The sequence below is a fragment of the Ascaphus truei genome, chromosome 12 (assembly GCF_040206685.1).
Source record: "Ascaphus truei isolate aAscTru1 chromosome 12, aAscTru1.hap1, whole genome shotgun sequence".
In the NCBI taxonomy this organism is placed as follows: Eukaryota; Metazoa; Chordata; class Amphibia; order Anura; family Ascaphidae; genus Ascaphus; species Ascaphus truei.
This window is the reverse complement of record NC_134494.1, coordinates 12,382,922-12,397,312: the sequence shown is the minus strand read 5'-3', so window position 1 is coordinate 12,397,312 and position 14,391 is coordinate 12,382,922. Positions and strand designations below refer to the sequence as shown.

The 14,391-nt window shown below is 45.4% G+C and overlaps 1 protein-coding gene across 2 annotated transcripts in view; it reads left to right on the top strand.

Annotated features, from left to right (window-relative positions):
* Window positions 1-14,391, top strand: part of LRP5 (LDL receptor related protein 5) — a 262,237-nt gene that overhangs the window by 49,076 nt on the left and 198,770 nt on the right. For both annotated transcript variants that reach the window (XM_075566739.1, XM_075566741.1), the window contains exon 2: window positions 6,204-6,597. In XM_075566739.1, coding sequence (XP_075422854.1) covers window positions 6,204-6,597 — 394 coding nt within the window. The remainder of the gene's footprint in view (window positions 1-6,203; window positions 6,598-14,391) is intronic.

The following is a 14,391-nucleotide window of genomic DNA, read 5'->3' as shown; positions in this document are numbered from 1 at the left end:
AGAGAGAGAGAGAGGGGTGGGAGAGAGAGAGAGAGGGGTGGGGAGGAGAGAGAGAGAGGGGGTGGGAGAGAGAGAGAGAGGGGGTGGGAGAGCGAGAGAGAGAGGGTGGGAGAGAGAGAGAGGGTGGGAGAGAGAGAGAGAGGGTGGGAGAGAGAGAAGGGTGGGCGAGAGAGAGAGAGGGTGGGCGAGAGAGAGAGAGAGGGGTGGGAGAGAGAGAGAGGGTGGGAGAGAGAGAGAGGGTGGGCGAGAGAGAGAGAGGGTGGGAGAGAGAGAGAGAGGGTGGGCGAGAGAGAGAGAGGGTGGGCGAGAGAGAGAGAGGGGTGGGCGAGAGAGAGAGAGAGGGTGGGGAGAGAGAGAGGGTGGGGAGAGAGAGAAGGTGGGGAGAGAGAGAGAAGGTGGGGGAGAGAGAGAGAAGGTGGGGGAGAGAGAGAGGGTGGGAGAGAGAGAGAGGGTGGGAGAGAGAGAGAGGGTGGAGAGAGAGAGGGTGGGAGAGAGAGAGGGTGGGAGAGAGAGAGGGTGGGAGAGAGAGGGTGGGAGAGAGAGACAGAGAGAGAGGGTGGGAGAGAGAGAGAGAGGGTGGGAGAGAGAGTGGGAGAGAGAGAGAGAGAGGGTGGGGGAGAGAGAGAGGGTGGGAGAGAGAGAGGGTGGTTGACTGACTCACCGGGCCTGTTGGCGGCCCTGTCCTCATTCTCTCTCTACTTCCCCCCCCATTTTCTCTCACCCTCTCCCATTGTCTCCCCCTATTCTCTCTCCCTTCCCTCCCCCCCCCCCATTCGCTCAATCCCCTCTATTCTCTGTTTCCCCACCCATCTCCCTTCTCCCCCCCCCCATTCGCTCAATCCCCTCTTCTCTCCCCCCCCCCACACACACTCTCCCGAATACATATTAAAATAATACCCCCACACTCCCGAATACATATAAAAATACCCCCACTCCCAAATACATATAAAAAATACCCCCACACTCCCGAATACATATAAAAATAACCCACTCCCCCGAATACATTTTAAAAATAGCCCCACCTCCCCCGAATACATTTAAAAAATAGCCCCACCTCCCCAATACATTTAAAAAATAGCTCCACCTCCCCAATACATTTAAAAAATACCCCCACCTCCCCCCCTCATCATGATCTCATCTCCCCAGACTGGCCCCCATGCCCATCATCGTATTCCCCACCCCCTGCCTCTCATCTTTATCTGCCCAGGCTGGCCCCCATGCCCCATCATCATATTCCCCACCCCCTGCCTCCCATCTTTATCTGCCCAGGCTGGCCCCCATGCCCCATCATCATATTCCCCCCCCCATGCCCCATCATCCTCTCCCCCCCACCCCCCATCATCCTCTCCCCCCCACCCCCCCATGCCCCATCATCCTCTCCCCCCCACCCCCCCATGCCCCATCATCCTCTCCCCCCCACCCCCCCATGCCCCATCATCCTCTCCCCCCCACCCCCCCATGCCCCATCATCCTCTCCCCCCCACCCCCCATGCCCCATCATCCTCTCCCCCCCCATGCCCCATCATCCTCTCCCCCCCATGCCCCATCATCCTCTCCCCCCCCCATGCCCCATCATCCTCTCCCCCCCCATGCCCCATCATCCTCTCCCCCCCCCCCCCATGCCCCATCATCCTCTCACCCCCATGCCCCATCATCCTCTCCCCCCCCCATGCCCCATCATCCTCTCCCCCCCCATCATCCTCTCCCCCCCCCATGCCCATCATCCTCTCCTCCCCCCCCCATGCCCCATCATCCTCTCCTCCCCCCCCCCATGCCCCATCATCCTCTCCTCCCCCCCCCCCATGCCCCATCATCCTCTCTCCCCCCCCCCCATGCCCCATCATCCTCTCGGCCTCTCTCCCCCCCCCCCCTTGTCCTTACCTTATTCCAGGCAGGAGGCAGTCTCACAGACGTCTTTTGCAGCTATCTCAGCTGTTGGCTCCGCCCCCGCTGTCCTCCCACACACGGCATGTGTGCAGGATGACTGCGCCCGGCCACCGTCCGACTCCAGTCCCAGCAGGCCAGCTTTTCACACACACACACACACACACACACACACACACACACACACACACACACACACACACACACACACACACACACACACACACACACACACACACACACACACACACACACACACACACACACACACACACACAGTGACACTCAGACACACAGTGACACTCAGACACACACACACACACACACACACACACACAGTGACACTCAGACACACACACACACACACACACACACACACACACACACACACACACACACACACACACACACACACACACACACACACACACACACAACACACACAGTGACACACACAGTGACACACACAGTGACACACACACACACACACACACACACACACACACACACACACACACACACACACACACACACACACACACACACACACACACACACTCAGACACACACACACACACTCAGACACACACACACACACACACACACACACAGTGACACACACACACACACACACACACACAGAATGCAGTCTCTCCGCCGGGGTTTTGACTCCGCCCCCGTGTCCTCCCACACAGGCACGAGTGCAGATTGACTGCACCCGGCCACCGTACGCCTCCAGCCCCTGCAGGACAGATTTTACTTCCGCCCGTGCTACTCGCTTCCCCCACACCCGCGCTCGCTTCTCCCGCGGCCAAAACTTTTAACCGCCGCCCACACGCTCGCCGACACACACCACCGCCGCGCTGGTTGTGAGCGGGCCGCAAAAATATCCGTTGCGGGCCGCATGTTTGACATGCCTGTAGTACAGTATAGAACTGATGATTAAAAAAACACATGTAGAATATTGCTTGAACTGCAGCTTTGAAACGCTTTCTTTTTAGCATCGGGACCCATTGGTTCCTAAGAGATACTCAACGATTTAATTGCTGTTACTACCTGGACATTTAATAGGCCATCCAATAGGAAGATGCAACATTAACCTCCAGATGATAACGTGGCCTCCTAGTGGCCCATGGTGAATAGCGCACCTCGATTCTGGAAGACATTAGAGTTCCTTTGTAACCATAGTGAACTGAGACTTGATTTTCTCTGGCTGCTCCTTTTGTGCGACGTCACTGTGCGTTTAACAAGAGTTTGTGCGGGCAAAAGCCCCAGCCCCTCTCCTCCCACCACTTTTAAGAGGCCCTTAAGAAAATGCTACTTAAAATGAATTTCCCAAAAAAGAAACTTACATCCTGACCATCAGCACAGTAAGATTTGCGTATGAAAGATGCGTTTCAAGTTCTCACATTAAAAGTGCAGTCCGACGTAAAACCAAGTTAAACTAATGACCGATATGTAATTAATAGGTAAAGGTGCAGTCCTGCCTATGATGAACAGTATTTAAGGATAGAGGCGGATTTATTCGGTTAAACGGATCAGCTCACCAAGTATTTTCACATTTCTTAAGCTTAACTTTTCATGGCTAGCAAATGCTTTGCAGGGTTTTTACAGTTTTTAACTGTCTTTTGGGGATAAGACTGTTTGCCAATGATCAAAATAGTTAGCTTAGTTCTTCCTTTGTTCGCAAAGTAATTGTGGTGCCAAGCAAATAAACATAAGTCCCTGATCTGCTTGAACCCAGTGTTCCCGACAAGAAGCGATGCACATTAATTTTTCACAAGGTTCAAATCGGTTACTTCAAGGGGGTTGTTGGAACCAATTACACTGATAAGTTGTCTAGCGAAAGTTTTTTTCTAGACTAGCGAAGCTGAAAGGCCCTTTTTAAGACAAAGTAAATGTATTTTTTTTTTTTAACAACCAACATTTAAGTATTTTTGAAAGTTTATCCGGAAATACCTTGTATACATTGTAACCTGAAGTGTTAAGTGAGATTTATTCCCTGGTCTTTCCATTGTTCCATTACCTAACTGCTCAGACATGGAGTTACATGCCCATGAACCTAATGACGTGATCATGGATTGAGCACAATAGATTGACAGTTACCTTTGCTCTTCAGAGTCCATCTAGCGCGTAAAAACACCGGAAAAGGCTATTTGTCATTTGTTTACGGTGTTATTGACTGCCTTATAACCAGTTTACCCTTTCACCTCTACCGCCTAAAAGCTTTGTCACTCGCTGTCACTCACCTCTGGAATGCCCTTTCTCTCCATATCTGACTAGCTTTGTACAGGGCCGGCTTGATGGCTGTGCCATTGGTGCTACTGCACCTAGGCCCTGCGCTCTGCCCTACAACATTTAAACTGTGATTGCCGGGGGAGACTGCTGGGCCTCTAAGTGCCGGCATCTCCTGCAGCTATCATGTGACGATGCGTCACCAGGACAATGTGACGTTGCAGGAGGAGATACTGGCTCCGGGTAAGGGAAGAGGCAGTGCCAAACTTCTAGCTGGCTCTGCTCCACCTTTAAGGCCCATCTTAAAACGCACCTCTTTAATGAAGCATTTGGGTCGCTCGTTGGCTGATATAATACGTCTCGTATGCACTGACCTTGCACTTATTGTTACCAGAACACCCTCCTACTGTCTCTGGAAGTTCTCCCTACTTTCCACTTAGATTGCAAGCTCTTCGTGGCAGGGACTCCCTTTCCTAATGTTACTTTTATATATTAAGCGCTTAATCCTATTATGTCACGTGTTACTGCTGTTAAGCGCTATGTATATGGATGGCGCTATATATAAATAAAGATATACATACACCTTAAACTAGGTATCCATCGCTAGCATGAGTATCCCTGAATATTGAACTTATTTTATTTATTTATTTTTTCTAGATTTCTCAAAATATGAAGCTTTTCATTCACTGTAAGGCCGCGCTTATAGTGCCGGCGACGCGACCAATGACGTCGCCACTCGAAAGTTTAAATTTATTTTTAAGCAACGTCGCTAGCGACAAGGCCAGTGACGTCACGGAGGGGCAGGCAGCGCTCTCTGATTGGTTTAGAGACAGTCACATGTGGCGACTGTCTCTAAAAAATCAAATTTACCCGGCGTCAAAATTTTTGGTCGCTCCGTCGCCCTTACTATAAGCGCTTGTGACGGAGTCAATGGATTTGTTTTGGAGCAACGTCGTGTCGCCGTCGGCAGGCACTATAAGCGCAGCCTTAGGCCGAAAATGTCTGTTAATTTTAGTTACTCCACTAAAGGGTCGATGAATCCCAAGATGGCCTTTTGTGCGGCTAGTTCTTCTGTGGCAGAGACACTGCTACAGTTTGAGAGCAAAGTAAACCACAGAAGCAATTACGGGACCATATATTTGTCAACCTGTCAGATTGTGTTTGTTTTTAAGCGGGCGTTGATGCTTGTATTTTAAAATATATTTTTTTGTTTTGGTTTTCTTGTATAGGTTTTATTCACCCAGTGTTTATGAAAAATGCTTTTTAATCACCTCACTGTAGACCGTGCTATGCATGCCTTATTACAACTTGGTCGTCTCTTTTCAACTAATTGATTCTCCAGGTTTCAAACCAACATTGTAGTGTAGCTTACAGTTCTAGTAGCTGTATTAGTCCTGCAGGAATGTAGATTTGTTGAAGGTTGCGATATTGTATGTTTTAGTGGCCAACATTGGAGCCCTTCCTAGATACAATTATAGGATACAGAGATTTCAAAACATCATAGGTAGACGTGAAAGATTATAAATCTCTGTACACTATAATTTCCTCTATGAAGAGCGGTTTGCCACCGAACAGGTAAGACATCCTACAATGAATCAATACTCTATAAAAACGTCATTACTGCCTTTTGGAAATATTAAAACAATCCCTATCTTTTTTTTTTAATACTACCTGAACCGAAGCGGCCCATGGACCTTTGGGGACCCCACATTTCCAGAGATATTTACTAGTTTCTAGCGCAAAAAAAAAACGTATAAATACGAGTCCCCAAAGAAATTAAGTTTGCCATTAATTTCCCAAATAATGATAGCCGACAAATATTTTTGTTATTAGCATGGTCACATTTGTTTAGGGAAGACAAATAAACTTAGAATTATTTACAAATGGTGTTCTGGCTGGCAACTGGTACCGCACCTATAAATGCAGCTGGTCTCTTCTACAGCACGTGGAAGACTCTTCCATGCATATTGCCGAGAGACCAAATAGAGATGTTATCTAGTGTCTCGTGTTGTTCAGGAAGGTCAGTTGTATAAGAAGAGACATACAAACTGTTCTGATCCCATTTCTTTCTCTTCCTTCCTTAGCATCACCGTTATTACTTTTCGCCAACCGTCGGGACGTCAGATTGGTGGACGCCGGGGGAGGAAAATCGGAGTCTACGGTTGTGGTGAGCGGCTTGGAAGATGCCGCTGCTGTGGACTTCCAGTACTCACAAAGTGTCATTTACTGGACAGATGTCAGCGAAGAGTCCATCAAACAGACCTTTTATAACCAAACCGGCAACGTGCAGCATGTCCTCATCTCTGGCTTGGTGTCTCCGGATGGCCTGGCCTGCGACTGGATTGGCAAAAAGCTGTATTGGACGGATTCTGAAACCAACCGGATAGAAGTTTCTAATCTCAATGGGACATACAGAAAAGTCCTCTTTTGGCAAGATCTGGATCAGCCAAGGGCCATAGCCCTGGATCCTGCTCATGGGTAAGTTGTGCTTTTTTTTTTTTCAGTTTTTTTTTTCTTCATGATTCAGTTTGCAGAGTACACCCAATATATACAAGTTCATGTTTTTTTTTAATATGGTGAAATACTGTAGTTCTTCTGGAAGACAATTTGATTTAATCCCTTCTAGAGGCGTCAAGAGTACCAATTGCATTGACCGTTTAAGTGGTTGAATGTGGGAGATTCTGTTTCGCGAATATCTGCCAAATATGTTGGTACTCTTTGGCGAAATGCGAGATTGCCATTTTAAAACTGTTTGTTTCTAACTTTTTTTAGAAAGTATAAAGGGGGATGGGGGACAGTTACAAAAAATAATAGGGATGAAGAAGGGGGAATGATGGGGACTTCGTACAGTTCGTATACATTTCCCTTGATCATAAGGGTACAATACAATTAATACGTGCATCAAAAATGAATCAATACAAGGTCTTCGTAGTGGATTATCCTTGGATTAATAAGAAATATAAGTGAGGGCAATACAAATAAAATGGTAAAGAATATTCAATAAATGTACAATTATATTCAGGTTCTGACATATTGTAAGGACTCCCAGAGGGAGCCAAATCACATTCAAATTATCTAGAGATCCATTAAGCAATCTTGTGAGATGTTCCAAGAGGTTAATCTCTTAACTCTTATAAAATCATAGTGATATGGGGAGGCTCCTCCTGTTTCCAGAAGTTTGCGATAGTGCAGCTGTTGGCCGATAATATGTGTGAGGTCAAAATTGGAAACCTGTAGCCATGTCTTAGGATCTTTTATGAAATAATGCTGTGAATGGATTCCTCGAAATTGTTTGATGGCTTAGTTCTTCGATCAGATCAAAGATCTGGGACCAAGTTTGGGAAATTATTGGACAAGACTATCAGATATGGGACATTGTACCAACCTTATCACATCCTCTCCAACAGCTGTTAGAATACATAAAATATAGGTGCCAATGGAATAGGACTTTATATCCATTCTCTTTTATATTCGTACAATTCGAGCTTTTGACGTGTTTGTAGATATCGCTTTTCACTCTTTTTAGTGGTATACTTATACCCAGCTCTCTTTCCTAATTAAATATATAATAACTTAGTATTTGGATACATGTTTTGTAGGAGATTATATACAGGGGAATACGGCCTTTTGTAAAGGATTCATGGATTCCTCGTTTTTCAAAACAGAAAAGCTCTCCCATCCTCCCTCCAGGCACATTCAGAGAGATCATGAAATGTCTTAGTTGAAGGAAGCGGAAAAACTCAGATTTGGGAAGGTTATATTTTGTTTGTAATTAATTCACTGAAAGATTTTAGTGTTCCAGAATCAAAAAGGTGTAACAGTCTCGTGATTCCCACATCTTGCCAAGTAGCAACATTTCTCTCCTCCCATCCAGCTGGAAATTGTGGGTTGGAGAACAGTGGGAGCGTTTTTTTTTTGCCAAAATCCGATACTTATGTATGAAATAATTTTTCATGATAGTTTATACCCCTGGTTAGTCGAGACGTGACTGTCTGATGTCTGTGTGTTCAAAAAGAGTTCTGCACAGGGAAAGGCTCCCGTCTTTCTCACTCCCCTAATCCTCACTAGCTCTCAGTGTGAGCCTGATGAACACTCGCTATTCAAAGCCCCAATCACAGCACCAAGAAGCCAAAGAAGCCAAGTCTTTCCTTTAATCTCTTTTACATGGTTTAAGGAAGTCCGTTAGATCAGGGGAGTGCAAACTTTTTAAGTCACGCCCCCCCCCCCCGCCCCCCTTCTCTCCGGCATCTCTGGGTCGTTGCGGTGTCATTTGACGCCTCTTTGTCATGGCGACACGTTGTCGCTATCAGAAGATGGAGGAGAAGCCGGAGAGAAGGTAAGAAGCAGTTATAGAGGCTCTGCGCTCTTGTCCCGGCAAGCAATTTAAATGAGCCACTGATTGAGCAATCTGTGCTTAAGCAGGAATATCCTGAAAACCTGACCTGTTGGGGGGTCTTGAGGACTAAAGTTGAGAACACCTTAGTAATATAAGAATACATCGTAGCTGCTGAGTTACACTATTTTGAAGAATTGATTGTAGCTGAAAAGCAGCGATTTAGTGAACCCTGGGAAGCAGGATCTTTGGTGATCGATTATGGAAGAACAAATCGATTGGCAGCTTAGGTAATTAGTTGGCAATAAAGGTAATCAAAGGCTGCATATATTAAAACAAACCAAAAAAAAATATATATTTTTTTTTAAAGTGCTGCTTGGATTGCCTCTTTGAACTGCAAAGTAAACGTTCAAACTGATAACTAGGGTAATTTAACCATGGGCATGTAAAAAACACAAACATTGTTTTCTCCCGGAGATCAATATAGATGTCAAACTGATTTAAAAATAATTCTAAACATGTAGCAGATTACACCGATGACTTGTTCCGTTTCTCTTTCTTTGCCCGCTGTATGGAGGTGTGGAGCTGAAACCCCTTTGCTGCCAGATGGTCCAGGAAGGCTTAAAGCAATGTGGCACTGATGTGTAAGCCTGATCTAAACAGGAGCTTTGTGCAGCCAGAATATTACTTAGATTGTAAGCTCTTTGGGACAGGGACTGATTTTCCCAATGTCTACTTCTACACAAAGCGCTTATTCCTGTTATGTCACGTATGTAACTGCTGCAAAGTGCTACTGTATGTACATGGCTGGTGCTATAAAGATAAAGATATACATACATATTGCTGTTGCACTTTGACAATGAAAACAAGAACATTTGCCAGCGAGTGGCTGCGTCTCTATTTTAAGCTTAACCTCTGTTGGCGAGGTTTGTGCAAATACTAGTTTACCCCTCCTCCCCCCAAATGGTTACATGCAGAACATCCCTGTTACTAGGACTAGTGCCAAGCCGTTTCAAAATACTAGTTAGACAAAGGATTTTGCAGTATTTAAAGGTGCAGCCCCCCTCCGAACTTATTTGGGGAAAACCTTGCAGATTCATTGTATTATTGTTCATTTGTAAAGCGCCAACATAAACCGCAGTGCGGTACAGTGGGGGGTACAGAGTGACATCAATTGCATAAACAGAATGACAGACACATGATGACAATCAAGTGCAAATAGATACAGAGGATAATGAGGCCCTGCTCCTAAGAGCTTACATTCTATAGAGCTGTGCTTTTCAACCAGGGCTCCTAGGAACCCTTGGGTTCCCCGGCCTCCCTAAAGGGTTCCCTACAATTTTCAGGTCATTTGAAAATTGTACCAAATACAGAAGAATTTACAATGCATCTGATCTCAGATGCGCTACTAGAGAGGGTTGGGGTTCCTTATAATGTATCTGATCACAGACGCGCTACTAGAGAGGGTTGGGGTTACTTACAATGCATCTGATCTCAGACGCGCTATTAGAGAGGGTTGGGGTTCCTTACAATGCATCTGATCTCAGACACGCTATTAGAGAGGGTTGGGGCTCCTTACAATGCATCTGATCTCAGACGCGCTATTAGAGAGGGTTGGGGCTCCTTACAATGCATCTGATCTCAGACGCGCTATTAGAGAGGGTTGGGGTTACTTACAATGCATCTGATCACAGACGCGCTATTAGAGAGGGTTGGGGCTCCTTACAATGCATCTGATCTCAGACGCGCTATTAGAGAGGGTTGGGGTTCTGCAGAATTTTACAATATAATTATAGGGTTCCTTAACCAAAAAAAGGTTGAAAACCACTGAGGTCGATATCTTTTAGCAGAGCAATATTCGTTCTTTATAGATAAAATGATACAGTACAGAGTTTTGTGGGCTTCTTAGTGCAAGTTGAAGATGAACATTGATTAAATTCAATGTGAAGGGTTATAGCCCAAATGTTAATTAATGCAGCCATCGCCCCAGAAGCCTATACGAGACTAGCATATAATGTTTGCATCTTGCCCCCTAATATTGTCCTGCTTTAAAAAAAATAAAATAAACAATATTTCTAATGTTAAAAAAATACATGATTTTCTTAATTCGTAGCTTAACATTCAGACTGCAACGGGCCTTGTGTATGTGTATGTGTGTGTGTATATATATATATATATATATTTTTTTTTTAAAGTAAAATGTTTTCTTATTGATGCCTGCAAAATAACAAAGGTTTCTGTTATATGCAACGATTTATCACTGCCATGTTTATTTTGATTCTTGGTGGGATTGTCCCGTTAAAGGTGCGATCCCATGTCTTGCCTATTGGACTTTCCTAAACCAATCTAACGGGCTAATAGGAAAGGTTTGGCTCCTTTAATTTATTGCATTTCTTTGGGGCCTCTGAATGGGAGACTGTTTTTGGAATGATGTGTTTTCTTAACCCGTACCTCACCCTGTCCTTTTCTGAGACAACGTTTTTTTTGGGGGGGGAGTTTCGTGGTTACAATGGAGGTTCAGATTTATGTATACCCTGTATTACATAAACAGAATGACATAGAAACAAGCACAAACAGTTACAGAAGGTAACGAGAATCCCTGCTCCTGAGAGCTTACAATCTAGAAGATTTCCTAATGCTCTTTATATCTCCCCACTCTAAATCATGGCACAATGTGTTGAAAGACGGCACTGACGGGGTTAATAGCTGTTGTCACTGTGGCGCTGCTCCTGTAAGCAGAGCATTTTTCTGTTTAATCTTTTATCTGCTGCCTTTTGGTGATTAAACTGTTTGTCCTTAAAACCACCAGTAAATTTGCAATCTTTGTTTGCAAAGTAATTATAAAACAGACGCTGATCACAGATAAACAGAAGTAGATTGAAGTCGGTGTTTTCTTGAAACAAATAAAAGAAAACACATAAACCTTTTTGCCTTTGGTAGAAATAATAACATGGCTGCATGCTGTCCCAGTATAATGCTCTTTTAGGCCGCGTCCAGAATGATTGTGCGCGATCAAGCTCTGCGCGGGGAATCACGTTGTGGCAATGTGAACATGTATAGTGCGCACGTGGGCGTTCAACAGAGAGCAGCTTGAGGAGATAAATATATTTGTAGTGCGATGGCCGGGTCACGTGAGCGGTTCGTCCAATTAGGGCAAACCAGCTCTTTGATGTCACGGCCACTCCCCCTCCCAGCCCCCCCTCAGCCCCCCCTGACGTGCCTCTTCCCTGCGCGCAACAGCAAATATATTTTCAGGCCAGGAATCGCCCAGCTACATCAGCACGTGACGTCATGGCGCTCAAGCACGCGCAATCATACTGGACGCGCCCATAACTTTTTCACTGCCCTTATCGCGTATTTCATGGGGCCTCCCACGCCAGAGGTGAGTTGTCAGGGGTTGGCCCGTGTGATACATGGATCATGCGCTCCTCAGCCCCCCCTCCCCCCTCTTCGTGCTCATCCAACTGATGCACCTGGCTGGCGCCTGAGGTTGGGCCCTACTTCTGCATCCTCCCACGGTGCCCCAGCTCCCCTCTGCCGCGGGACCGGAGACCTCCTCCCGCCCCAAGGTAAAATTCTTAGTGTGGGTAAATTAGTGAAGGGGGGAGGAAATGAGTGCAGGGGGAGGGGGGGGATGAGTGAACAATATGGGTGGGGGAATTAAGTAAGAGAGGAGGAATTGGGGTCAGTAGGACAGCGGATTGCCAAAATATTTGTGCCCATATATTGGCGCACCGGGGGAAAAGGTTGGCCAACCCCTCGGGTATCATGGGAAAATTCTAGCATTTCTAGGGACTTGTCCACCTGATCAAATGGAAGTGATGGATCACACTATCGCAACATTTTCAGACGAGGGACCTCCGGTACTGAAAAGGTTAAATAACCAGTGTTGATATTTTTGTCCCACTATCCTCCCTTCTTCTTCCTCCTCCTCCCTCCTCCTCCTCCTCCTCTTGTACTTTGCGAACTTGACTGTAACAAATAACAAAACAGTTACTGTTAGGTTTCTCAGCTTTTCCTTTGATTAAGTCTCTGTTGTGCAACGTAACTCAATTACTCTTTTAAGTCAATATTTCTATTCATCAGCCAGGCCTTTTGTGTCTTATTTTGATTAGACCTCACGGTGCAGTTCTCACCGTCTCATTCACTGGAGAACCTTGCCAACATTTACCTTCAGTGTCCTCATGCTGGAAGGGTAACTGCATATCTGTGGGTGCCTTACAAAAAGAGGACGATGATGATAATATATTGTAGTAAACCAAAATACCAGGCTGTAATGTATGCATTAGGGTTAAAGGAATGACTCGTGAGTAAAAACACAGAGTTTGAAGCAGGGGAGCCTGGTTCAAATCCTGGAGTCAGGTCCTTGTGACCTTGGGCAAGTCACTTTATCACCCTGTGCCTCAGGCACCCAAAAACATAGATTGTAAGTTCTACGGGGCAGGGACACGTGCCTGCAAAAATTCTATGTACAGCGCCGCATACACTGTCAAGGAAAAGCCCAGTTATTATTATGTGTGTTGTTCTTGTTGTTAAAGAGGTGTGCGCAGTGTAGGAAGGTTGAATGTGAATTCTTTTTGTACTCTGCACTCTACCTGCACATGGCATAATAATGCTGCTTTTTAAAGGTTCAGTCCCACATAGCAGACAAAAAATTATCCTCAGAAGGATTTAATCACCGAAGTGAAATGTTCAATTGCAAATTGGTTGTTTTTTTTTTCTTTTGGTCCCTTTTTTATTTTTGAGCCTGACCTGGTAATTGTTGTTGTTTCAGTTTATCTCTTTGACTAATGATTTGCGACATACAGGCATACCCCGCTTTAAGTACACTCACTTTAAGTACACTCGCGAGTAAGTACATATCACCCAATAGGCAAATGGCAGCTCACGCATGCGCCTGTCAGCACGTCCTGAACAGCAATACCGGCTCCCTACCTGTACCGAAGCTGTGCGCAAGCAGGGAGACTATAGAGCCTTTTACACATGCGTTATTTACATCAGTTATGCACGTATAGGACGATTGCCGTACAGTACATGCATCGATAAGTGGGAAAAGGTAGTGCTTCACTTTAAGTACATTTTCGCTTTACATACATGCTCCGGTCCCATTGCGTACATTAATGCAAGGTATGCCTGTACAGAAGTAAACACACGCAGCCTCTGTAATGCTACATCCAACTTGACAAATGATATAGTTAAACAGAAAAGTATTCATCTCCTCATAAGCAAGGGTCGTTTAGTTTAATTCTTTGGCCAAAGTATTGTTAGCTTACAACCACGTCACGGCATGGCCCCTCTGTAGGTCCTAACACTGCTGCACCTGCAGAAATCTCTCATAACCTGTCTCATGGAGGGAGAGCTGTCTTAATAGACTGGTCATTCACAGGTGCTTAGCAAGAACTGCCATTACAAAAGAGGTGGTGGGTGAGCTTGAAATCAGGGAGAAGGGGTCACAAACAGCTACATTGTTTTACCAATAGAAATGCACAAACACACAGCCCCAGAACCCAAATCCACCACATCGTATATACTTGTGTCAATGCTCCTAGCATTGTGACCTGATGTACAGAACACAGAAGAGAAATAGCCGCCGTGCTGCATCCAACTTGACAAATGATATCGTTAAATACTTATCTGTTTACCTTTTCATAAGCAGAGGTCATTTAGTTTAAGTCTCTGTGACCCCCTCCTCCCTGATTACAAGCTGGGCCATACCGTGACGTGGTTATAGGCTTAAAACGCTTTGGCTAAAGAATTGAACTAAATGACCTTTGCTTTATTAGAAAATAGAACAGATAATTATTCAACTATATAATTTGTCTAGTTGGATGTAGCACTGGGGGCTCTTTGTCTTTTGTTCTAAACATATAAATGTAGCAGAATTTACAGGTGTCACAGGAGACCAAGACAATTACACCAGGGATCAGTACACGAGACAG